Here is a 26,447-nt window from a genome sequence, read left to right as displayed (position 1 = left end):
CATCTCCCCTTCCAAGGGAGGCAGCAGACCTGAACCTGACCGACCCACATCACCAGGAGATGAAAATCTGACAAATTTGGGAGGAGGTGATGCATGCAGGGAGGCATGGTGGCACAGTAGTTAGCTGTCTCACGGGGCCAGGGACCCAGGTTCAATTCCGACCTTAGATGACTCTGTGGAGTTTGTATATTCTCCCATGTCTGCGTGGGTTTCCTCCAGTTTCCTTCCACAGTCCAAAAATGTGCAAGTTAGATGTTTTGGCCATGCTAAATTGCTCCTTAGTGTCCAAAGAGGTACAGGTTAGTTGGAGTTACGGGGATGGTGGGGGGGGGGGGGGGGGGGGGGGGGAGAGAGCGTGTGGGGTAGTGGACCTAGGTAGAGTCCTCTTTTGGAGGGTCCATGGGGCTCAATGGCCTCCTTCTGCACTGTAGAGGTTCCATGATTCTTCTATGATTCTATGTGTGTTGGCAAAGTGGGGAACTACCCACATTTCCCAAATCTGAGACAAAAGTCCAGCCTTAAGTGTTTAATGCTGGAGCCCACGAAGAGAGGGAGAATATTGATCCCTCTGTGATTATGCAGAGAGGTTCAGCTGAATCTTGTTAGTTTGGCCAACTTAAGGATGATTATATTAAAGGTAGGATCGTCTTCGGTACAAGTGTCCTGCTATGGGAGCATGTCTGCTGAGAGAAGAGATGCTTGCTCTTGAGAAAGCCATCAACACAGGCAGAAATCTTGTGGTAGACAATCATCAGTTGAAGGGTATTGATGAGAGAAGTGATGAGGTTGTGCACTGCTAGGAGACAGTCTAAGACTACGAAACACTAGTCAATGAGGGAAAGGAAGGAAAACTTACAGCATGTAACATAAGAAACAGGAGCAGGAGTAGATCGTTTGGCGCCTTGTGTACCCATATGCATGCAATAAGATCATGTCTGCCTCTTGCACCACCAAAGCCCCTCCCGTCGTGTAACCTTGACTGACTTGACAATTAACAGCCTGTGTAACTTAGCATTTAGCCTTAAATACATTCAAAGACCCAAGTGCTCACTGGGGAATATAGGGGGCGATTCTCCGCACTCACGATGGTGCGGAGAATAGCGGGGGTCGTAAATTTTTACGGCCACGCTGGTCTGACGTCCTCCCGCTATTCTCCCCCCCCCCCCCCACGCCCGCCTCCCGACACGAATCGCTGCCCGCCGTTTTTTTACGGCGAGCAGCGATTCTCAGCTGGCCGATGGGCCGAATTCCAAGCCCTTTACGACCGTTTTTAGGAACGTCAAACACACCTGGTCTGACCGTTCGTAAAAACGGCCGTAAAGTCGCGATCTGGGGAACCATGGCAACGATTGGCACGGCAGTACCACGGCCGTGCCAAGGGTGCCATGGGCCCGCGATCGGTGCCCACTGATTGCGGGCAGCGGGTACTTACCCCGCGCACTCTTTATCCTTCCGCCGCCCCGCTGTATCCATTCGCGGGGCGGCTGAGGGGCATACTGGCCCGCGCATGCGCGGGTTTCGCGCAAATGCATGAGGACGTCATCCGCGCATGCACGGGTTGGAGTCTTCCAATCCGCGCATGCACGGCTGACGTCATGTGACGTGTCAGCCGTCGCAAACTCTGGCAAGCGGGCTTAACGAAATTCATTAAGCCCGCGATGCCGGAGTTCACGGCCGCGGGATGCTAGCCCCAGACCGGGGACCAGAAACCCGCCCGTTTTTGACGCCAGCCTCACGATTTCTCCCTGGTTCGGAGAATCACGCCCATAATTCCAAGCACTAGTGACCCTCTGGGAGAAGAAATTCCTCCTTATCTCCGCTTTGAATGGGAGACTCCCTTATTTAGAAACGATGCCCCCTCGGGACACTACATAACCGGGGGACAAGGATAGGCGGCATTAGTTTTGGTATTTTTGGGGGTCTTTCTTGTTGCCAAGCTGGCAGGCACTGAGTAGGGATGGGAGGGTGGGGGGGGGGGCCTGAAGGTGGAAGTTAGGGGTTTGGGGTTGAGAGATTACAGACAGGGTGAGGGGGCAACCCAGGACAGGGGAAAACTATGGGAGGTCCCTCCGACGAACTGAAAGGACCTTCTAATGTGGGTCCCTCCCTCCTCCCACCTGCCCACTTCAGGGGCAGCACGGTAGCATAGTGGTTAGCACTATGGCTTCACAGCGCAAGGGTCCCAGGTTCGATTCCCCGCTGGGTCACTGTCTGTGCGGAGTCTGCACGTTCTCCCCGTGTCTGCGTGGGTTTCCTCCGGGTGCTCCGGTTTCCTCCCACAGTCCAAAGATGTGCAGGTTAGGTGAATTGGCCATGCTAAATTGCCCTTAGGTTAGATGGCATTGCTGGGTTATGATGATAGGGTGGAGGTGTGGGCTTAGGTAGGGTGCTCTTTCCAAGAGCCAGTGCAGACTCGATGGGCTGAATGACCTCTTTCTGCGCTGCAAATTCTATACACACACACAAGAAGTCAGGAAAGAGGTGTTGATATACCTTCAATTCACCGATTGGTTGGTGGAGGGGAGGGGCCCTTTGAAGTCAATGCTTCGGCGCTCAAAGGGCCGGAAGGCCCTTACCAGGCGGGCCTTGTCTGGCCGATAGAAGTGCGGTTTGCACTCCGCGCAGACTTGGCAGTCCCTGGTCATTGCCTTGACCTCCTCGGTGGAGAAGGGCAGATTGTGGGCATTAATGAAGTGGGTAAGCCGGGTGACCCCCGGGTGACAGAGGTCATTATGGATAGCCCGAAGTCGGTCATCTTGCACGCTGGCGCATGGGCTGCGGGACAGGGCATCTGGGGGCACGTTGTGCTTCCCAGGACGATACTTAATATCGTAATTGTAGATGGAGAGTTCGATCCTCCACCTCAAGATTTTGTCATTTTTTAATTTTGCCCCGTTGTGCGTTGTCGGTGGTCGGTGACGAGGGTGAACCTCCTACCTGCGAGGTAGTGCCTCCAGTTGCCGCACGGCTTCCACTATGGCTTGTGCTTCCTTCTCAACCGAGGGATGTCAAATTTCAGAAGCGTGGAGGGTCGTAGAGAAGAATGCTACTGGCCTACCCGCCTGGTTGAGTGTGGCAGCCAATGCGACGTCTGACGCATCGCTCTCTACCTGAAAGGGGATGGACTCGTCTACCGCATGCATTGCGGCCTTGGTGATGTCGGCCTTGATGCGGTTGAAGGCCGAGTGGGTCTCATCCGTCAGGGGAAAACTGGTGGTTTGAATAAGTGGGCGGGCTTTGGCCGCATAGTTGGGGACCCACTGGGCGTAGTATGAGAACAGCCCCAGGCATCGCTTTAGGGCCTTGAGGCTGTGGTGAGGGGGGAGTTCTGTGAGGGGACGCATACAGTCGGGGTCGGGCCCCAGGACTCCGTTCTCCACAACGTAGCCGAGGATGGCTGGTCGGGTAGTACAGAAGACACACTTCTCTTTGTTGTATGTGAGATTGAAGGATTGGGCAGCCTGGAGGAAACTCTGAAGGTTGGAGTCATGGTCCTGCTGATCATGGTCGCAGATGGTCACATTGTCCAAGTACAGGTATGTAGCCTGCAAACCTTACTGATCCACCATTCGGTCCATCACTCTTTGAAAGACCGAGACCCTGTTAGTGATGCCGAAGGGGACCCTGAGGAAGTGGAAGAGTCGGCCAGCTGCTTCAAAGGAAGTGTAGTGGCGCTCTTCCGGGTGGATTGGGAGCTGGTGGTAGGCCGACTTCATATCGACCGTTAAGAACACACGGTACTGCGTGATCTGATTGACCATCTCCGCTATGCGGGGGAGGGGGTACGCATCCAGTTGCGTGAACCGGTTAATTGTCTGGCTGAAGTCCACAACCATCCAATTATTTTCCCCGGTCTGGATGACCACCACTTGCGCTCTCCAGGGGCTGTTGATGGCCTCGATGATCCCTTCACTCAACAGTCGCTGGACCTCCGACTTGATAAACGTCATGTCTAGCGAACTGTACCGCCTGCTCCTGGTGGCGATGGACTTACAATCAGGAGTGAGGTTCGCAAAGAGTGAAGGGGGGAGACATTGAGGGTCATGAGGCTGCACATCGTGAGGGGGAGGGGGCAAGGGTCTGCCGAACTGTAAGGTCAGGCTTCGGTGATTACATTGAAAGTCCAATCCGAGCAGTAGGGGGGGGGGGGGCACAGAGGTGGGGAGGTCATAGAGCTTAAAACGAGTGTACTCTGCGCCCTGCATCGCGAGATTGGCGATAAAGTACCCGAAGGTGGCAGCCCCCAAGAGTCACACGATGCTGATGACGGGGGCGTTCCGGGCAGGCACACAGCCACATTGTGGGGTCTGTGGGGCTGCGAGTCCATGGGTCAGGCCTGGTGCATTTTCTATTTCTGAGCCTCAGGTGGGCCCAGACAGACAAAGTGCCTCTTTTTCCCCACAGTCGCTGCACGGGCTGTGCGGGCTGGGCAGCGCTGCCGGGGGTGTTGGCCCTGGCCGCAGAAGTAGCACTGCGGTTCTCCGGGCTGGTCTGGCAGATGCGTGGCACAGGCCTGCGATGTAGTCGAGTCCGAAGGGGCCGCAACGAGGGGTTCGCCAGGCCCGCGGGGAACACACTGAGGTTCTGGTAGGCCACTTCAAGCGCGATAGCTAGTTTTACCGTGTCCTGCAGGTCGGAGGTCCCGTTTTCCAGCAGGTGCTGCCTGGTATAGTTCGAGCGGACCCCCGCCACATAGATGTCCCGGATCTGTGAGTTCATGTGTTCCTCCGCCGTCACATCTCGATAGCTGCAGTTCCTCACGAGTAGAGTTAGGGTTTTCAGATACTCATCCAGCGATTCTCCGGCGCATTGACGGCGAGTAGTGAGGCGGTGTCTGGCGAACACTTCATTTACGGGCTTCACGAAATGCGCCTTGAGCGTTGCGACCGCCGCCTCGTATGTGGCCGCTTTCTCGATCATTACTGAGATTCGATGGCTCAGCCGAGCGTGGAGGAGTCGCAGTTTGAGGGTCTCCATTGGAGGTGGTGTGGAGGAGTCGAGGTAGGCCTCGAAACATCAAAGCCAATGTTCAGATATCTCCTTGGCGTCGGACGCGTGGGCGTCAAGTTTGAGCCTGTCTGGCTTTAGAGCGACTTCCATAGTGCTGACTATGACTAATAAATTGATATACCTTCAATTCACCGAGAGGCAGAGCGAGCGAGTGAACATTAGGCTTTATTAATCATGAACTTGCCTAGCCAGAGTCGGTTGTACAGCTGAATGCCGCCCACAGGCATGCATAATACTGTAACCTGTGACCTATGATCTGGAAGTGGTGATATGAACTGCTTCCAGGTAGTGTACTGTAACCCCGGTATGGCTCCGCCTCTGGCTCCGCCCACACCGGGGCATATAGAAGCCAGCCTCTTGTCAGCGGCAATACAGGATAGAGAAAAGATTTACAGGAATGGTTCTCGAGGTGAGGGATTTCAATCACTTGGACGATAGGAAAATCTGAGCCCATTGTCCTTGAAGAGGAAAAGGTTGATGGAGATGTTTTAAATCATGATGGGTCTGGACAGAATAGATAAAGAGAAATAGATTCTTTTGGGAATGAGTCAAGAATTAGAGGACACCGACGTAAGCTGATTGGCAAAGGAAAGAACGTGAATGGGGGAAGATTTTTAATGCAGTGAGTGGTTTGGATATGGAATGAACTGTCTGAGAATGCAGAGGAGGATGATTCAATCATAGCTTTCATAAGGGAATGGGATAAGCACTGGAAAAGAACAGAAAATGCTGGTCCATGAAGAAAGGGAAGGGGAAACCATAGAATTGATATGGTGCAGACGGAGGCCATTCAGACCATCATGTCTCCACCAGCTCTCCCAGCGCGCATCATGACTGAGTGCCATTCACCTGCCTTTTCCCCACACCTCTGTACATTGTTTCTACTCAAGTAATCATCCAATGCCCTCTTGAATTCCTCGATTGAATCTGCTTCCACCGTACTTTCCTGCAGTGCATTCCAGACCCGAAGCACTTGCCGTGTGAAAATGTTTTTTTCTCAGATGGCATTGGCACTCTTTGGGCAAGCAATCCAGAGGCCCTGGCTAATACACTGGTGGCAAGGCTTCAAATCCCACCACAGCAGCTGGCGGAATTAAAATTCAATTAACAGATCGATCTCGGGCTGCACGGTGGCACAGTGGGTTAGTCCTGTTGCCTCACGGCGCTGAGGTCCCAGGTTCGATCCCGGCTCTGGGTCACTGTCCGTGTGGAGTTTGCACATTCTCCCTGTGTTTTAGTGGGTTTCGCCCCCACAACCCAAAGATGTGCAGGTTAGGTGGATTGGCCACGCTAAATTGCCCCTTAATTGGAAAAAAATGAATTGGGTACACTGAATGTATTTAATAAATAAATAAAAATCTGTCTCAATAATGGTGACATTAAACCATTGTTGACTGTCAGAAAAACCCATCTGGTGCGCTAATGTCCTTGAGGGAAGGAAAACTGTCGTCCTCGTCGGGCCTGGCCTCCGTGTGGCTTCAGACATGGTTGACTTTTAACTTCCTTCTGAAAAGACCCAACAAGTCACTTAGTTGTGTCAAACCACGACAGAAGGGCCAAAATGAATTAAACTGGATGGACCACCATGACATTGACCAAGGCCAATTAAGACCAACACAACTAGCCCTGTCAACCCTGCAAATTCCTCCTTACTAACAATTGGGAGCATGTGCCAAAATTGGGAGCTGTGTCTCACAGACGAGTCGAGCAACAGCTCGACATCGTTAACACTGACGGAATCATACCGTACATAATCCTGGGTATGTCCTATTGCAGTGGCAGAACAGACCCAGCATACATGGTGGAACAGTGGTATCCAGTCGAGGGAGTCTTCAAAATTGACTGGGAGTCTTCAGCATCAACTCCGGACCCCATGAAGTCTCATGGCACTAGGTCAAATATGAGCAGGGAAATCTCCAGCTGGTTATCGCGTACCATCCCCCCTCAGCTGAAGAATCATTACTCTTCCATATTTAACATGGTAGCATGGTAGCACAGTGGTTAGCACAGTTGATTCACAGCTCCAGGGTCCCAGGTTCGATTCCCGCTTGGGTTACGGGGACAGGGTGGAGGTGTTGGCTTAGATAGGGGGCTCTTTCCAAGGGCCGGTGCAGACTCGATGGGCTGAATGACCTCCTTCTGCACTGTAAATTTTTATTTATTTTTTCATAGAATTTACAGTGCAGAAGGAGGCCATTCGGCCCATCGAGTCTGCACCAGCTCCTGGAAAGAGCACCCTACCCAAGGTTAACACCTCCACCCTATCCCCATAACCCAGTAACCCCACCCAACACTAAGGGCAATTTTGGACACTAAGGGCAATTTATCATGTCCAATCCACCTAACTTGCACATCTTTGGACTGTGGGAGGAAACCGGAGCACCCGGAGGAAACCCACGCACACACGGGGAGGATGTGCAGACTCCGCACAGACAGTGACCCAAGCCGGAATCGAACCTAGGACCCTGGAGCTGTGAAGCGATTGTGCTATCCACAATGCTACCATGCTGCCCCATCTATGATATGATTCTATGAACACCAGTTGGAGGAATGACTGAGATTAACAAATGGCCAGGATGTAATCTGAGTGAGGCAGCTTCATTGTCCATCATCAGGAGTGGCTCGGTAGCATCACTACTGTCCGGGTTGGCTGTACTAAAAGACACAGCTGCGAGACTGCAGCAGCTGGTGAGGAGACTAACAAGAGGGAAAACTTACTTGACGTCATCTTCATCAATCTACCTGTCGAAGATGCGTCTGCCTATGACAGTATTGGGAGCAGTGTGACTTGCACAGTCCTCGTGGAGACAAAATCCCATCTTCACATTGAGGATACTCTTCGTCGTGTGGTATGGTGCTACCATCATGCTCAATGGGATAGACTTCAAACAGATCTGGAAACTCAAAACTGGACATCCATGAGGCACTGCGGACCATCAGCAGCAGCCAAATTGAATTCAGCACAATCTGTAACCTCATGGCCAGGCATATCCCCCACTCTATTGTATGCCTGGGGAATCAACCCTGGTTCAATGTGCAGGATGACATGCCAGGAGCAGCACCAGGTATACCTAAAAATGAGGTGTCAACCTGATGAAGCTACAACACAGCACGACTTGTATGCCGAACTGCGTAAGCAGCATGCGATACACAGAGCAAAGTGATTCCACAACCAGTCCCTCCGCTTTCCTGTCACATCCAGTCATGAATGGTAGTGGATAATTAAGTAACTAAGTGTAGGAGGAGGCTCCACAGATATTCCCAGCATTAATGTTGGAAGCCCAGCACATCAGTGCAAACGATAAGGCTGAAGCATTTAGAACCACCATCAGCCAGAAATGCCCAGTGAATGATCCATCTCAGCACCCCACTGACGTCCTCAGAATCACAGATCTTCAGCCAATATGATTCACTCCAAGTGATGTCAAGAAACAACTGAAGGGACTGGATACTGTAAAGGCTAAAAGCCCTGACAACATTCCAGTAATACTGATGAAGACTTGTACTCCAGAATGTGTCGCGCCCTGAGCCAAACTTTTCCAGTTCAGCTACAACACCAGCATCTACCAAGCAATGTAGAAAATTGTCCAGCTATGTCTTCAACCCAGCCAAATAATTCCCTCGCCTGCCTACTCTCCGTCATCAGTCAAGTGATGGAAAGGGTGATCGATGGTGCTACAGAGCCGCAATTACTCAGCAATAACCTGCTCAATGATGCTCAGCTTGGATTCACGCCGGGCCTCTCAGCTCCTGACCTCATTACAGCCTTGGTCCAAACATGCACTCAAGAGGTGAGGTGAGAGTGACCTTGATATCAAGGCAGCATTGGACTGAGTGTGGCATCAAGGAGCTCGAGCAAAACTGGAAGCAATGAGAATCAGAGGGAAAACTCTACATTGGTCGGAGTTGTGATATGATGTGTCAGCGCCTTTAAGCATGCATATCTTAAACTGCTATCAATCGTTACATACCTCGGCAGGACATGATATATTGATCCCATGCCTTGCAGGTTGTTGGCAAGCTGTGGGGTAGACGCCAGATGTAAATATTTTGCCTCCCTGTGAACATTATATTATATATATTCTTATCTTCAAATAAGGAACCCACATTATTATTTCATCAGTACTCGTATGTGATATTGAGGAAAAAAAGATCATAACAGGAGTCATACCTCGTTGAAAGGAAGATGGGTGTTGATCTTGGAGGTCAATCATCTAAGTTCCAAGACATCGCTGCAGGAGATCCTCAGTGTTGCACAGGTGTCAACTCGATGAAGCAACACCATGCCAAACAGTGTAAGCAGCATGTGACAGCGAAGCGATCCCACAAACAATGGATTTGTTCTAAGCTTGGCAGTCCTGCCTCATCCAATCATGAGGTGATGGACAGTTAAACAGGTCTTTGGAGGAGGAGGCTCCACAATTATCCCCATCCTCAATGATGGGGGAGCCCAACACATTGATGCAAAAATGAGCCTCATTGTCCTAGGTCCAACCATTTTTAGTTGCTTCATCAATGACCTTCCCGCAACCATAAGGGAAGAAGTGGGATGTCCACCAATGTTTTCACAAATGTTCAGTGTCATTTGCGGCTCCTCAGTCCATGCCCACATGCAGGAAGGCCTGGGCAACATTCAGGCTCGACTGATGAGTGGCATGTTACATTCATGCCATTGACCAGAAATTGAACCAGGTTAGCTACATAAATATTGTGATGACCAGTGCAGGTCAGAGGCTGTGAATTTGGCAGAGAGTAACTCAACCCCTCACTACCTCCTGACACTCCAAAGCCTGTCCACCATTGGAAAGAGACAAGATAATGGTACACTGTAATACTTTCAACTTGCCTGGAAGAGCGCAGCTCCAAAAACATTCAAGAAGCTTGACACCACCCAGAAAAAAGCAGCCCACTTGACTGGTACCCCAACCACTACCTCAAATATTCACTCCCTCCACCACACCAACTAATGGCAGCGGTGTGTCCCATCTACAAGATGCACTGCAGTAACTTCCCAAGGCTCCTTCGGTAGCACCTTCCAAACCCGCTACCACTACCAACTAGAAGGACAAGGGCAACAGACACATCGGAACACCACCACCTGAACGTTCCTCTCCACCCACACATCCATCCTGATTGGAATTATATCCCTGTTCTTTCACTGTTGCTGAGTCAAAGTCCTGGAACGCCCTTCCTAACAGCAGTGTGGGTGAACCTACACCACATGGACTACAGCTGTTCAAAAAAGGTGGCTCATCACCACCTTCCCAAGGGCAGTTAGGGATGGGCAATAAATGCTGGCACAGCCAGCGATATACACATCCGATGAAGGAAATAAATGAAGGAAAAGTGTGACCAGCAGAGTTGCTCATGCAGAATGTCAACACGACATAGTTTTCCAAATGACCTCTGTGCTTTAAATATCCTATGATTCTTTGACAATGCCCAGGAATTCAAGTATTGATTTGAGAGGGATACGTTTTCACAGCCCTTACTATCAGTTCCTATCATTGCTTTCCCCGGAGCCATAGCTTTCTTGAAAACAAGATTTGGTACATGTCCTTGTAGCAACGTATTGACTTTTACATTGCAGTTATCTCCTGATCTGATATAGTTCCTCCCACAAGCTTATATTGTTTCAATCTTAATACTGTTGTAAATTCAATATTCCTTCACATAACTTATTTATTTATATGCGGCAATCTTTGCAGTATCGTATCCCTGGTCCTGAAATGCTACCTTCTCGAATGTTATCAGCACCATTGAGGAGAAAAGTCTGCCCACATTATTATTTAATCAGAAACAAAAGGGATGTAAAAACTCTCATGTTGATATTCTTACAATGTTGCTTAAAGGATGAATGTTCGCTGGAACACCAGGAGAATTTCTATGCTCTTCTGCAGACTGTGAAGTGGCAGCTTTTACAAGAGAAGTGGCTGGCAGGACTTAGCTTTAACACCTCATCTGCAATAGTACTGCATCCCAGAAGTTGCAGTGCTCCCTCAGTACTGCACTGAAGTGCCGGCTTGGATTATTGGCTCAAGCCTCTGGAGTGGAGTTTGAATCCACACCTTCTGACCCGGAACTGAGAGTACTGCCACTGAACCAAGATCAACATCTCGATGCTTAGAGCGATTTGCCTCTGCCCCCTCATTGCTGGCACCTAACCACATGACCCAACTCTCCTTTCGCCTTGCATTTGAGCAGATTTCAAAACTTCCTGCAGGTCTTTTAATTGTGCAGGAGGACAAGCGTTTTGTCGAACATCAAAAAACTGTGCAGAGACCGTTGTGGAGTTACCTTGGTTACCCAAAATGCTGTCAAAGGACATAAATATTGGAAAGCAGTGCTACCCAATAATAAAAGAAGCTTCAGCGAAGAATAGGTGAGTGGGTGAGTGCTGATAAGAAGGGTGGAGATAGAAAACTGATGAGAAATTCTTTATTGGGAAGCGCACTTAAAGCTCACTGTAAATGATGTCCCCAGGAAGTGAAAAGAAGGTTCTGATAAAAGCTGCTTTCATTTCTTTATGCAATGGAGAAGGTCACACTTCATATTCCAGGACTAGAGAAAATCAGACGGAGAGTTTGGAGAGATGTGGCTGTACCTGCCATGTTGATTTTCATTAACATGCTACTGCTGGAGAGTCGGGTCAGCTGGCTATAAGCATCAGGAAATTGCATCTAATCGAACATTTAATTGGAGTACATTTCTGTTCATGCAGCACTGGATGGCAATCAGTATGAAAACATCGGAGGCAGTAGTGGGGTTGAGAGAGGAAGCGATGGGCATCATCATAGTGCTTTTGGAGCCTGTGTTTTCAGAATATGTATGTAAACAAGACTCAGAAAGGGACTAAGGGTCGATCCTTGATAGATAAGATATGCTTAAATGGTACCTAGGTCACTGTTGATCTGCACTTTACAATACCATGCCATTTATAGTATACTATTTTTCCACATTAATCCTCCCAGAGTGCATCTTTTCACACTTCTCCATATTGAACTCCAGCTGCCCTGCTTCTGCCCATTTCACCATCTAGTCTATGTCATGCTGAAGCATATAATTGACCGCGTCATGATCTGCTGCTTTGCTAAGTTTCATATCATCTGCAAATCTTATACACTCAAGTCTAGGTCATTTATAGAAATTGCAAAGACCCAGATCTGATCCATTGCAAACCATCAAGTTATTAAACTTTGAAAGATATTATAATTTGTATGATCCGTGGCCTGAACTTGGTATTTTTCACCTGTAGCCATTCAGGCAGCAGACAAGGACTTCAAGGTGGAATGCCTCATTTAATATTTTGGAAATGATGTGAACGCAATGGGTGGGATTCTCCGGACCTCCAGCAGTGTGTTTCTCAGCAGTACACCATTCACTGGGATTTCCCATTGAAGCTGGCCCACAACACCGGCATACCCGCAGATGGCGGTGCACTGCTAGCGGGAAGAGAGGATCCCAATGGCCAGAGATTTCTGGCCAAGATCCATTTTCTTTTTTTTTCCTTTTTTCCAATTAAGGGGCAATTTAGTGTGGCCAATCCACCTACCCTGCGCATCTTTGGGATGTGGAGGTGAGACCCACACAGACACAGGAAGAATTTACAAACTCCACACAGACAGTGACCCGGGGTTGGGATCCAACCCGGGTCCTCAATGTCGTGAGACAGCAGTGCGATATCTATTTTCTAGCAGACTGTCTTTTTCAATATCTGTAGCATTATCTTGGTCGCAATGAAACCACTTGTGCAGAACATAAAACCCATTAACCATACCCTGCTGAACTCTATTAATCGTTCTGAGTGCAGTAAAAAATGCAGCACGGTAGCACAGTGGTCAGTACTGTTGCTTCATCGTGCCAGGGATCCGGGTTCGATTCCCAGCTTGGGTCACTGTCTGTGCAGAGTCTGCACGTTCTTCCCTTGTCTGTATGGGTTTCCTCCAGGTGCTTCGGTTTCCTCCCACAAGTCCCGAAAGACGTGCTTGCTCAGTGTATCCAAACAGGCGCCAGAGTGTGACGACTCGGGGATTTTCTTTTTTTTAAATAAATTTAGAGTACCCAATTAATTTTTCCCAATTAAGGGGCAATTTAGAGTGGCCAATCCACCTACACTGCACATCTTTGGGTTGTGGGGGTGAAACCCACACAAACACGGGGAGAATGTGCAAACTCCACACAGGCAGTGACCCAGAGCCGGGATCGAACCTGGGACCTCGGTGCCGTGAGACAGCAGTGCTAACCACTGCGCCACCATGCTGCCCCAACTCAGGGATTTTCACAGTAGCATCATTGCAGTGCTAATGTAAGCCTACTTGTGAGACTAATAACGATTATTATTAAAAGTAGCTGAGTAGAAGGACCAAAGCAATGTAGAATAGCTGATGGAACCAAGTGGTTTCATTGGGGATAGTAGAAACGACTGTTTCCCCATGTGTGCTGATGCAGTGCAGCTCCATGTCTGGCGCTCAGTTCCAATATTTCATCCACAATGCTCTTCACATATCTATAAACACACGGCTGTGGGGGATGGCAAGTTCGCCTCCCCAACTGAGCAACATGATCACACAGTTAATAATAACAGCAATAGGAGCATTTCAATAGCTTACTTTAGTTGAAACTGCACTTGGCAGATACAGATATCACATTGCAACAAAAACCATTCAGAGCTGTTAATAGGGGGTGAATACTAAACAGGAGATAAAGACCAAAAGCATAATTTAGAGGATAAATGTGAAATTCTCAGTCTGTAGTGGCAGGAGGTCATTGCAATTGTCACATAATTTTGCTTCAATGTAATGGTGAACATGCAAAGGAGAAATAACTAAAACATGCACAAAATAGCGAGGTTCTCATGAGGTGAAGGAGTACGACTGATTCAAAAGTAGCAACTTTCTGATCTTCAAGAGGGTAAGTTAGCGTAGTGGTTATGTTACTGATAAGAAAATGAGAGCATTACAAGAGACCTGGCCCGCAATTTAGCAGCCACGCTAGATGGGGATGCAGCTCCTGTAATGGCCGCTAAATGTCGCGAGATGGCGTAAACATGATTCTTGAGGCACGATTTTGGTTTGAAATCTTCCCAACTCCTCTCTGATGAGGCAATCAGGTTTTTGCCTCGGAAGGGCAGTTCTGCATGCAATGCCGTCTCATTAGTGTGTGCCAGCATTAGTCTCCATGTGCCACTGTCAACACCCTTCTTAGCCTTAATCACCCCCATTTACATTGCTTTTATCTTTCTGTCCTCGACTTCTTTGTCTAACTCCACCTAACGCTGGCCTCCTATCCAACCCCACCGCTTCACACCCCTCACCCCACAACAGTATAAATCTGGCCCCGTACCCCATTCTCTCGAAACATTAGCTCCCTTCTCTCTCCGCAGATGCTGTCAGACCTGCTGGGGTTGTCCAGCATTTTCTGTATTGGTGCCTTTAACTACAATGCTTTACATGTTCTATGCAATTAACACATGTTCTATTGGTGGAATAAGCTTGGCAAGCTCTCGTTCCAATCCAGGACTTTAAGCATAATGTTAAAATGGAGCTGATGTGGAAAATTGTGTGTGGGCAGCACATGCCATGTCAGACAAGTGTGAATCCCATTAGCCCCACTGGCAGCTGGCTGGTACATTTCTTGGCAGTGTTACGTTCTTTCCAGACATTATATCTGCCGTGTAATTTTCAATCTTCTTTTTATGTTGGGGAATCTCAGGGTATAATTGATACCAGTGCTATAATTGATAGTATAATTACATTGCCAGTGTGAGCTGATATATTTGCAAACCCGCATAAAGGCCCCACAAACAACTCTTTAATAGCCAGCAAGGTACCTTGAAACATAGGGCGCGATTTAACCACCGCATTGAGCCCAGCAAGAATCAGCGCACGCCAGCTAAATAGCGGGAAAGGCCAAAATCTAGATTTGCACCGGGCACGAATCAATTTGCTATCTGCCCGACTTGTTCCCGATGGTCAGTTCCGGATCACGCCTAAATATGGCAAGCATATCATTAGACCTAATTTGCATAAATTTCCATCTTATTCGCAAGGTTGAAGTCTGTAAGACTTCCAGCCATCTTTACATATTGTGGATACCCATAACAGGGGCAACTACAGCTGTACTACCAAACACTTCCAAGACAAACCCCTGCTCTTCTACTTGGTCCAAGAGTTCCAGCCCCATCAATTGGAGATCTTGCATGACAGTGGACATGTGGTCAGTGAGAGGGAAGGATCGTTTTGGCTGCCATGAACATCTCACTTAAGACAGGTCATCCAGGTGAAGGGACAGTGGATCCTCAGCTGTGTGGCGTGGGCCAGCCTCACCGCCTGTGACCGCTCTCTCTTCGGTCAAAACACTGCAGGTGCTGGAAATCTGAAATAAAAAGAGAAAATGCCGCAAGTACGCAGGAGGTCAGGCAGCATCTGTGGGGAGAGAACCAGAGTTCACATTTCAGGTTGATAATTCTTCGTCACAACTGTCACCACTGCCTCTACTTGCAAATCACAGCAATGGTACCATTGATAAATGAGCATCACTGGCAAATTTCACTCCTTTTTATCCCCTCAGTTCCTTTTCACAGAATCACAGAATTGTTCCGGCGCTGAAGGAGGCCATTTGGCCCATAGCAACTGCACTGGCTCACCAAACGAGCATGGCTTAGTGCCACCCTCCTGCCTTTTCCCCATCTCCCGACACGTTGTTTTCACTTTTAAACAGTCTTCAAAGTCTGCATTAGTTTGAACAGCTGGAAATCATGCCCAGTTTTGAGGTGACCCAAGTGTGCTGACTCGAAGCTATTCTCAAATTGACCATTAATTACATCACTGCGATATCCATAACATATTTTGGCATCTGTATGCCACATATTTGCAGAACAATGCGGTGTGTTTCTGCCAGCAAACCTCAATAGATTGCGGCCTCCTGATTGCTATTTTTACTGATTCTATCTGGCGAAACATAAGGAGCTCCAGATGGTTCATGTTTCTTTCAGTTGATGAGAATTTCTAATAATTTGTGATTTACCACGCTGCACTGACGGGATGAGGAGGAGGGGTCTTCCCATCCTCCTGAAGAATCAAATGAAACCAACAGTGATGTTGGTTTTGTTGAATTGGAAATTCCTCGCAGGAAGATGGTGGTGTAGTGGTAATGTCACTGGACTAGTAATCTGGAGGCCCAGGTTAGTGCTCTGGGGACATGGCTTCAAATCCCACCATGGCAACCGGTGGAAACGAGCTTTAATTAATTAAAATCTGGAACACAAAGGTAGCCTCAGTGATGCTGGCCATGAAACTACAATTGATTGTCATTCAAAATTCATCTGCTTCACTTGTGACGGAGGGGAATCTGCCATTCTTACCTGGTCGGGCCCAAATGTGGCCTTCTGAAATGGTCTAACGTGATATTCAGTTCAGAGGCAAGTAGGGATGGGCAACAAATGTTGGCCTTGCCAGCCACACCCACATTCCATAAACAAGTAAAGAATACAGGGTGCAATTCAATGGACTTAAAATTAAGTCTACTGTTGGGCGTATTTAGCAGGGTATTTCTCAGCAACTGCAGCACCTAGAAACACCCTGCTGTTCAACTGCACTTTGCTGTTTTACTTGGCTTCCAGGAGTTTCTTTCCGACGACACCGAACTTAAGAGGGATTTCCTGCTGGTGAGCTGATCTTACCTCCAGGAATGGCTGTTAGCAGATCGGGCACCATTTTTATCGGCAGCCCTGATCTCCCCACTCCCACCCGATGCTGTCAGGTCCCCCGTGCTTTATCACACCCAACCTTGCCAAGGACCCTGCAAAATCCCCCCCCCCCCCCTCCCCAACCGCTCACGCTCGCTCCAACTGGTAAGGCCCCCCAACCACCAAGCTCTTGCAGTACCAAGCTGGCATCCAGGTACCCTGGCACTGACAGCCTGGCACCCTGGCAGTATCCCTGATGGTGCCACACGAGCACACTGGCTGTGCCATAGTGACACTGCCAGGGTGGGTTCCCAGGTGGCCCTGCCAGAGTGCCAGGCTGGTAGTACCAAAGTACCACCCTAGCCTATCCCTAATAGCCTGGGAGTCCCCAATGGCCTGCGAGGGCCATCCCCCAGGTGCCGTTACACCTGGTCCATATTTGCATGGACCAGTACTAAACGTCACCCTGGCATGTTCACCCAGCTGTGGCGCTGGGTGAATCTGGGTATTCAGGGACCTGGAAAGAAGGTATTTAAATGATCCACGAAGCACTTGTAACTATGGAGATCTGGATCTTGCCTAGCGAGGGCGGGATCTTGATTGCGCCGGGCTGAGCAAGTTGGATAACTCACTATCGGTCCCGGCATCTGGGCGGAGAAGGCAGCATTAACAGGGCGATGGCTTTCCCTGGGCCTTCCTTCGCAATGTCAGTTCCCTGGTTCAGACAAGGTGTGCCTTTGAACGATGGAACCACCCTCCTGTGGAGCCTGCAAGCACTCCCAACAGTGTTTTTCTCCCTACATGAAATGAAATGAAAATCGCTTATTGTCACGAGTAGGCTTCAATGAAGTTACTGTGAAAAGCCCCTAGTCGCCACATTCCGGTGCCTGTCCGGGGAGGCTGGTACGGGAATTGAACCGTGCTGCTGGCCTGCTTGGTCTGCTTTAAAAGCCAGCGATTTAGCCTGGTGAGCTAAACCAGCCCCTGCTGGTGAACATGGTATGTTCACCACCCACTGTTGTGTTAACCAGCATTAATTGGAAACTTAAGGTCCTCAATTAGCAACATAACTAAATGACAGTCCGCATGCTTTCCTGCTACAGGGTGGAGACAGAAATTTTTAATTTAAATTTTTTTTTTTTAGATTACCCAATTATTTTTTCCAATTAAGGGGCAATTTAGTGTGGCCAATCCACCTACTCTGCACATTTTGGGGTTGTGGGGGCAAAACCCACGCAGACACGGGGAGAATGTGCAAACTCCACACGGACAGTGACCCAGAGCCGGGATCAAACCTGGGACCTCAGCGCTGTGAGGCAGCTGTGCTAACCACTAGGCCACCGTGCTGCCCTGGGTGGAGACAGGAATGTGTTCCACTGTCACTGTTAACTTCATAAATGTGTACACATTTCAAAGTTAACACCCAACTCTGAAACCAAATGGTTGATGCCACTCAATCAATCTTCCATGGATTTCTCACAATCTCCCCCAGATGATTGTCACATGAGAGTTTCTAAACTTTACTCTCAAAAAGACACACTTTAAAATCTTCTTTCAAATAATGCTTTCCAGCAGCTGTTTGCATTACAAATCCACTCCAGGTTTTCCACATATCCTTCCAAACAAAGCCTCCACTCCACTTTTGACAAAGAATCCAGCACAAGGTTTTCCACCTCTCCTTTCAGGTTTCCTTTGTCTTTAATGCTTTTACACGAACCCAGGTACTCAATCCCCAACAGAATACTGTTGCTTCAAACACTGGAAATAAGGACACAAAACCATAGAATTGCTTCAGATATGTCACTTGTCTGTAGCCAACCATATTAGCTTTTCTCTTCAAAGGTCTTACTTTAACTTTCATAAGCAGTGCCCTGTTCCCAAAGAATTTTAATTTTAGATTTCTTGGAAACTTGTCATCAGTTCCCTGGTTTCCTTAACTAGCTGTTCTTTAAATTTGCTGAACTTGTATACATTATTCTGTGGTATGGCTTTTATTCTAGCAAGGCTGAGAGAGATGTTCCCTCTCTAGCTTTCTAACCAACTACTAATGAATTGAACTAAAACAAAACTCAAAAAGTATTCCACCCCTGAAGGTGCCCCTGCTTACTCAGCAATGACTTCATATTTCTCTAAGCTAGTTTACTTGTCATGCCTTAACCCCCTCTTACCACAATAGAAGCACAGTTTTATCTGAAACTAAACCCCCAGATGGAAACATATTTGTCTAATGTTAACCTAACTTGACGTTTACCCTTCCTTACAGAGCAACACTAAATTAAACCTACCTCGACAATACAGGGCACTGCTTAATCTTCCTGTTTTACCTTTTTGCTGTCTGTGGCAACTATGTTACACACTGGACTCAGAGAATGGAATAAAGAGGTAAGTCTGAACTTGTCAATTAATGTTCATTGATACATTAATGTGTCTGTATGTTTTTTTTCAGACCCACCGACATTCCTTCACAGCTTACTACACATTGTGCAACTTACACACTTGGTAAGTAATGCACTGTATTGGAACATTTCTATTCATGTAAACGACTGATCGTATGCTGTTCAGGGCTCACCTCTGTGATATTTTCTGTATTGACACAGCTCCAGTGAGAATTGAGCATTGTGGGGATGGCATTGCACAGCTTCCTCTTTCAGTAATATGGATCAACTCATAACCATTTTTGTCTCTCAATACCCTCTCAGATTCAAATTGGAGCTTTGTGACTGAAAATAGGCGGCCATTTTGTGAAGGGGCTCCATTACAGAAATTAAGGTGGAACATATTAAGGGCGAACGTGGCCGCTTGGGTTGGCAAATACATTGGGAACTAGAGTTTAGAAGCAAATGGATGCATTTCGGATTGGCGTAGCCTGGGTTTTAGGCCCTTTTTGTTTTCCATTTATAAAAAGAAACTGATTGATTTGATGGCTTTAAATGGTAACCACGACTCCCTGTTAGCGTTCTTGCCTTTTGAAAGTTGTGGATGGAAGTCACACTCCAGAGATTTAAACACATTCTTTAGGCTGACACTTCAGTACAGTGATGAGGGCTGTGATATTAAATTGAGGCTCTTGGGTGAATGTGAAAGTTCCCATGGCACCCTTCAAAGAAGGGCAGGAGAGTTCTCCCAAGAGGCTAATACTTATCCCTCAACCAACAACTAAAACAAACACCGCGGTCATTAATTTCATTGCTGGTTTTGGGAACTTATTAGTTAATTAGCTACTGCATCTCCTATATTACAACAATTATTACACATCACAGGTCCTTCATTCGAAATATCTAACCAGTTAAATAGTCAAACATGAATATCTGTAAATATATATAGTTACTTGATCACAAATGTACTAAACTTTACATTTCTGTTACCGTACAACTCCCAGCTGTACAGGAATCTCCCTGTCTGCCTCTTCAGGCTTATTGACAAAGACTCCTCCCCTCTTGTGAACTTTTTCCCATGGCCCTCTAAATTTATTCCCTTCTCTTCAGATATTATCCAGTTCCCTTCTGAGTGCCCCAGAACGTGCCTCTCGCTCAGCCTCAGGTAGTGCCGTCCAGACCCAAACTTCTCATTGTGAAAAAGGTTTTCCTCATGCCGCCATTATTGCCTCTTTTATCAGTCGCATTAAATCAGTTACCTCTCACACCCAAGCCTCAATCCTTACACCAATGGGAACAATTTCTCACTCTACTCTGTCCAGGCACCCTCATGGAGCTGGATTTAATCAAATCCACTGAAGTGGCATCATAGGGGAATTGGGCAGGTTCCTGGCATCTGGAAAACTGTCCCCACTGGGTGGTGGGTGAGTGTGGGAAGGGCCCAACCCAGCAATTGTGAATACACGTGGCCACCATGTCAATCGGGCCCCTTGTTCACAGGCGGTCAATGCCCCATCACGGGAACCAGCAGCAGGAAAGAGGGGGCCTGGGAATGCCCTATCCTTGTCTCTGAGACCCTGCTGCTCCTCCGGCAGGCCCCGGCCCCCGATCCTCCCTCACTTACCCATGTCCAGGCATCCAGTGCCGATCTTCGGGCTGGGTCTTAGCACTGCCAGCGGTGGAGCTCCGCCGGCTTCTGATTAGTCGGCAGCTCCCGGGAGTGGGATTTCTGCCCCACTTGGGGCTTGATTGGGTGGAAGACCTCAGGACACTTCGAAGGGGATTGGGAATCCCTTGTAGAAGCAACATGGGATTCCTACTTGTTATCCAACCTGGTGCGGGGCGGCGGGGAGGGGGGTGGAGGGGGGGGCAACACAATCGCTAGCACTAAATCTCAGTCATGAATTCCGAAATGATCCCTGGTCGTATTTACTGCTCTAATCTGGACGTTTCCTCTTCATATTGATTATGCTTTGTGTATTATTCTGGAACCTATCATTGAAAAAGTATTTTATAAGTTTGAACCGCTACCCACTCGTTCTACTTATGCAGTTTAGTTTGAAGTAACACTGTGGATTCACATTTTCCAAACCCTTAAAAAGGCAGTTCTGGCAGAAGGTTTCTTCTCCTTGCCATATCCTTTTTAAAAATATTTTTATTCTCCTTTTTCACATTTTCTCCCAAATTTACACCCAACAATAAACAATAATCAGTAACGAATGTAATGCCAATACCCATAACGATAACAACGATCCCATCCTCCCACCAAACCCCCAAACATTAGCCCGCATGTTAACATAAACAAATGACAGAGAGGAATCAGGAATCACCCATAATCACGATTAACACAGACAGTCCCTCTCCCCTGCCCCCCCCCCCCCCCCCCCCCCGCTCCCTAATGGGCTATGTAATCCAATTCTCAAAAGTGCATAATGATTAACGCCCATGAATTGTAGAACCCTTCCATTCCTCAGTTCAAATTTGACCTTTTCAAGCGTCAACAATTCCAGCAGGTCCCCCCGCCACTCCAGGACACAGGTTGGAGAGGTTGATCTCTACTAACAGGATCCGCCTTCAGGCGATCAACGAGGCGAAGGCTACAACATCTGCCTCCGCGCCCGTTTCCAACCCTGGCTGGTCCGACACCCCGAATATGGCCTCCCGAGGGCCCGGGTCCAGTTTCACGTGCACCACTTTAGAGATTACTCCTTGTCTTTTCTAACATAAATTGCAAAGGAGTTATTAACTCCAGCCATGGTCATACTGAATGGCGGAGCAGGCCCCAAAGATCAAATGCTCCACTTCTGCTCCGACTCGTGTTCTTGTTCTCATTACACTGTCACAGCAAACCTTTCCCCCGTGCTGTATATTAGGTCTTCTATCCATAGAAATGCATAGCAGTTACAACACATGTTGGTGTTCACCCATGCGAGAAAATAATTCACCCTGAATGCTGACATGACTTTTGTCCCAATCACCGACTCTTGGAGTGAAGTCTACAGCCTCTCAACTCTCGGTGGCAAGAGGATTCTTCTGCTCTCTGCTCTCGAACTCTTACATTCAAATCTTCCGTGTAAGGCTGTCAAAGTTGCTCCACCATCAGTTGATTGGATGCAAGATTCTGCGTGGTTCACATATTGTGGTCCTTTTTTATTTCATTTTCCTACCCCACCTTGACAAAATATCCAAAATATTCATAGATACATAGAATTTACAATGCAGGAGGAGGCCATTCGACCCATAACCCAGTAACCCCACCCAACACAAAGGTTAATTTTGGACACTAAGGGCAATTTAGCATGGCCTGTCCACCTAACCTGTACATCTTTGGACTGTGGGAGGAAATCGGAGCACCCGGAGGAAACCCACGCACACACGGGGAGAATGTGCAGACTCCGCACAGAAAGTGACCCGAGCTGGGAATCGAACCTGGGACCCTGAAGCTGTGAAGCAATTGTGCTAACCACTATGCTACCGTGTTCACAGCAGTCCATCCAAAAAGTACATACGATTGGGGCAATTGACCAAGAAAGTCACATATAGGTTGAATGGAGCTAAATTGACAAAATTTACAATGGATGTGCATCAGGCCAGTGGCTCACAACCTGTGGTCCACGGACCCCTGGTGGTCCGCAATGGTACTGCAGGGTGCTCCATGGGTAAAAGAAATACAATTGTGCGTACCTCGTAAGTATCATAATAGATGTTACATTATTCTTTGCAATGTAATTTACTTCACACACATTCTTGTGCAATATAATCCGCAATGTATTTGTCATTTTTTTAATCGTTTACGGAATGTGGGCTCCGCTGGTTCAGCCAGCATTTATTGGCCATCCCTTGTTGCCCTTCAGTAGGTGGTGGTGGGTTGCTGCAGTCTTTGAGATGTTGGTGCATCTTCAACTATTGGAAATAGCTGCACTTTTAATACCCATTGAAATATAAATTGGACTCCCATCAGCCGTAGACTATGTAAAAAATAATGTTTAAAGCAGCTTTTGCACAGTGTGGTGTGCAAAAGCTATTGATGACGATTTATGGTCCACAAAAAGGAAGAGGTTGGCAACCGTTCCATTCGGTGAACCGCTGAGTCTGGGCTGCCTCTCGTTTCTTTTCATAATAAACACAAACTGTGGATACCACAGAACACATCTTGATGACTCGACGACAACCAGCAATCTGCTCACCTGTTAGTTGGCCTCAGCTCGGACCAGCCACCGCAGGCTGCCAAGATTGTCCTAAACTCGCCAGGGAATGGAAAACTCACCCAGAACTCCTGCTGTCATTATCCATTATCCTGCTGCAAAAGTGCTTGTGTGCGGATGTCACGCTGGATCAGCTTGAGTTCTCATTTCTTCATCTCCCCTCTCGTTGTGTTTCCTTCCATCCTTGAACACAACAAGCTCACTAATCACTCAGGTAGGACAGCTAAACTGTGTTGTGAGCTTTTCGTTTGAAGGTTGCAGCAGCGTGCAGCTTTCTGGAGATCTGTTACGAACATGTCTTGATTGGTCAACAAACACATTCCACTTCTTTGTCACATGACAAATGGGATCTATATCTTTGGTGATAATGTACACAGATTATGGACATACCCACTTGAAGAAATGATACAATCTCATCCTAGAAACAAACACCACATGGAGAAACGGGAAAGAGGGCTGTCAGCTCGTATGGAGCTGTAACCCTGTGCTAGTCCTAACCTTCAGAGGAATGAAAATTAGTTTCAAAGATATCTATTTTTCAAACGTGTAACTCATTGCTAAAATATTTTTCTCAGTCTTCACCTGGTTGCTAAACACTTCAGTGCAGTGTCAAGGTCAATGAAACAGTCATGTGATGTTGCCACTCTCAGCGTCTCTCAGGTGCTTTGGCCACTTCTACACTGAATCTTGCTGGGCTGCAGTTCCACAGGCACCAGGCATCGGCCAATACACCACCCAAGCACGTATTGTTCTTGTGAGAGCCTTGATGCTAAGTCTGGGCATACAGTGGGATCGTCACAGCCAAATCCAGACTCGTCCTCATTTGATGTCTACACCTTTATACTTACCAATGGACGATACTGAATCACAATCAGGTGAACAAAAACTCGCATTTACCTGGCGCCTTTCACCCAATGAAGTGCTTTTGAATTCTCATCAATTGCGTAATTTAGCAAAATTTAAGGAGGGTCGTTTACCCCATCATTCTGGTGAGGCTGGGTCTGATATAGGCGGCAAGGCCGGCTCCACAGAGATCGGGGCAGCATATTTAAAGAGCGCCCTGATCTGCACTTAAAGTGTATTTCCCCCAACTTCCCCACGGAGGACCATCCCCACAAGTATCAGGGCCCCGGCCCCCAGCCCCCAGCCCCCACGCCCCACCAACGATGTATTGGTGGCACTCCCCACTCTCTCCCACTTGCCCCCAACCATGGCACCCCTCCCTCCCCCCTTCCCCCCATGTTATGAACGAAGTGTCCTTCACAGCATTCACATTAATCGCCTCTCCCCCCCCCCCCCCCGGCCTCCCCCACCCCGGTCCGGCATCATGGCTCTCCCCTCTTTACCCCCCACCTCACAGATGGAGAACACCCCCCCCCCCAATCCCAAGGAGAATTACACTGCCCACCAGAGCCCACTTGGCAGTGCCCTCTTCATGTATCGCCGGCACCGCCCATTTGGCACTGCCTCCTGGAAGTGACGGGGCAATGGTCAGCCTTGTCCTTCAACCCTCTGAGCCTCCATCTGGTCTTTGCCTTTGAAAACAAGTTATTCGTTATAGTTTATGATGCACATTCGCGCCGGCGTGACGTCAGCCACCAGGGGGAGGATACGTTGTGGGCTGATGCTCCGGCTTCAAGCCCTTTAATTATATTAAAATTTATTTAATTGCATGGAAATCATGGTCATGTCTACATTGTGCGTGAATCTGATCATGACACCAGTGAGTGGGACAGGAGGGAGATGTCAAGCCCAGATCTCACCGGAGCAAATCCCGTTTTGACCCTCTCATAAGACTTAGCGGCCATAATGGGATTTGCGCCTGTGGTGAACGGGGCCGGTAGATCGCGCCCCTGGTGCGGGATCAGATAAAGGCAAAAAAACTTTGGTTGAGCAAATGGAGGGTGGAGGGAGAGGCTGGTCAGGAACGCACTGGAATTTTCAAATCTAGAGGTAACAAATCATGGATTTAGATTTCAGCAGCAGATAAGGTTGAAGCAGAGGTAGGAGATGGTGCAGAGGTAGAAGTCATAATTCTTTGTGATGGAGGGGATATGAGATTAGAAACATAGCTCAGAATCTACTAGGATACTGAAGTTGTCAAAAGTTTATTTTAGTCTGAGACCATGGCCGAAAGACAGACAGAATTGATGGCAGGTTTATGGAATTGATGGATATTGGAATTCATACTGGGAGCCACTGGCTTTGTTTAACTGGAGAAAATTGGGACTCGTGCAGCTGTTTTGCGAATGAGGAGTGCAGAAGCTGAGGAGGGAGAACCATTTATAATCCCAATCATAGAGGTGAGGAAAAGAAGCTGATGGTTAACAATCTGGTGGGAATGGGGTCAAAGGGGAGGAGGCAGGTCTCACGGCCAAGGTGAGCTCAGCGAGGACAGGAGACTAAATAGGAGAACAAATGGAGGGAGATGTGGGTTCAGGGCTTGGGCAGGCGAAGTCATGGGAAAAGGGAAGGGGGGGAATGTAGCAGAGGGAGCAGAACAATCATCGTGACAAAGAAGACTTGAGTTCCTCACATGTATTATATTTGGTTCGGGTGGAGGGAGGAATTGAAGAAACTGTCAATAATATTGTAAAGAAGTGAAAAAGGGTCATCTCTATGTCACAGGATAATTATCATAGAATTTAAATTGCAGAAGGAGGCCATTCGGCCCATCGAGTCTGCACTGGCTCTTGGAAAGAGCACCCTACCCAAGGTCAACACCTCCACCCTATCCCCATAACCCAGTAACCCCACCCAACACTAAGAGTAATTTTGGACACTATGGGCAATTTATCATGGCCAATCCACCTAACCTGCACATCTTTGGACTGTGGGAGGAAACCAGAGCACCCGGAGGAAACCCACGCGCACACGGGGAGGATGTGCAGACTCCGCACAGACAGTGACCCAAGCCGGAATCGAACCTGGAACCCTGGAGCTGTGAAGCAATTGTACTATCCACAATGCTACCGTGCTGCCCAATCTGGGACTGGTGGGCAGTAGTGGCAGAGGAGAGCGAGGGCTAATAATATTGATGTGTTCCAATCAGATCTGGAGAGGGTTGGTTAAGCCAGTTGTATACCACAGACATTCACTTCTTCAATCCTTGCAGCTGAGGGGGAAAATGTGGGGTCCATACCGGGAATCAACCGAGATGGCGGGAATAAA

At 48.1% G+C, this 26,447-nt stretch overlaps 1 protein-coding gene across 6 annotated transcripts in view; it reads left to right on the top strand.

Moving 5' to 3' along the window:
- dpp6a (dipeptidyl-peptidase 6a) overlaps nucleotides 1–26,447 on the top strand; it is a 1,618,183-nt gene that overhangs the window by 1,287,448 nt on the left and 304,288 nt on the right. For all 6 annotated transcript variants that reach the window (XM_038798406.1, XM_038798408.1, XM_038798409.1 and 3 more), the window contains exon 6: nucleotides 19,143–19,195. In XM_038798406.1, the coding sequence (XP_038654334.1) occupies nucleotides 19,143–19,195 (53 nt within the window). The remainder of the gene's footprint in view (nucleotides 1–19,142; nucleotides 19,196–26,447) is intronic.

Source organism: Scyliorhinus canicula, chromosome 5 (genome assembly GCF_902713615.1).
Source record: "Scyliorhinus canicula chromosome 5, sScyCan1.1, whole genome shotgun sequence".
NCBI lineage: Eukaryota > Metazoa > Chordata > Chondrichthyes > Carcharhiniformes > Scyliorhinidae > Scyliorhinus > Scyliorhinus canicula.
Note: the sequence above shows the minus strand (reverse complement) of the source record. Positions and strands in the feature narration are given on the sequence as shown.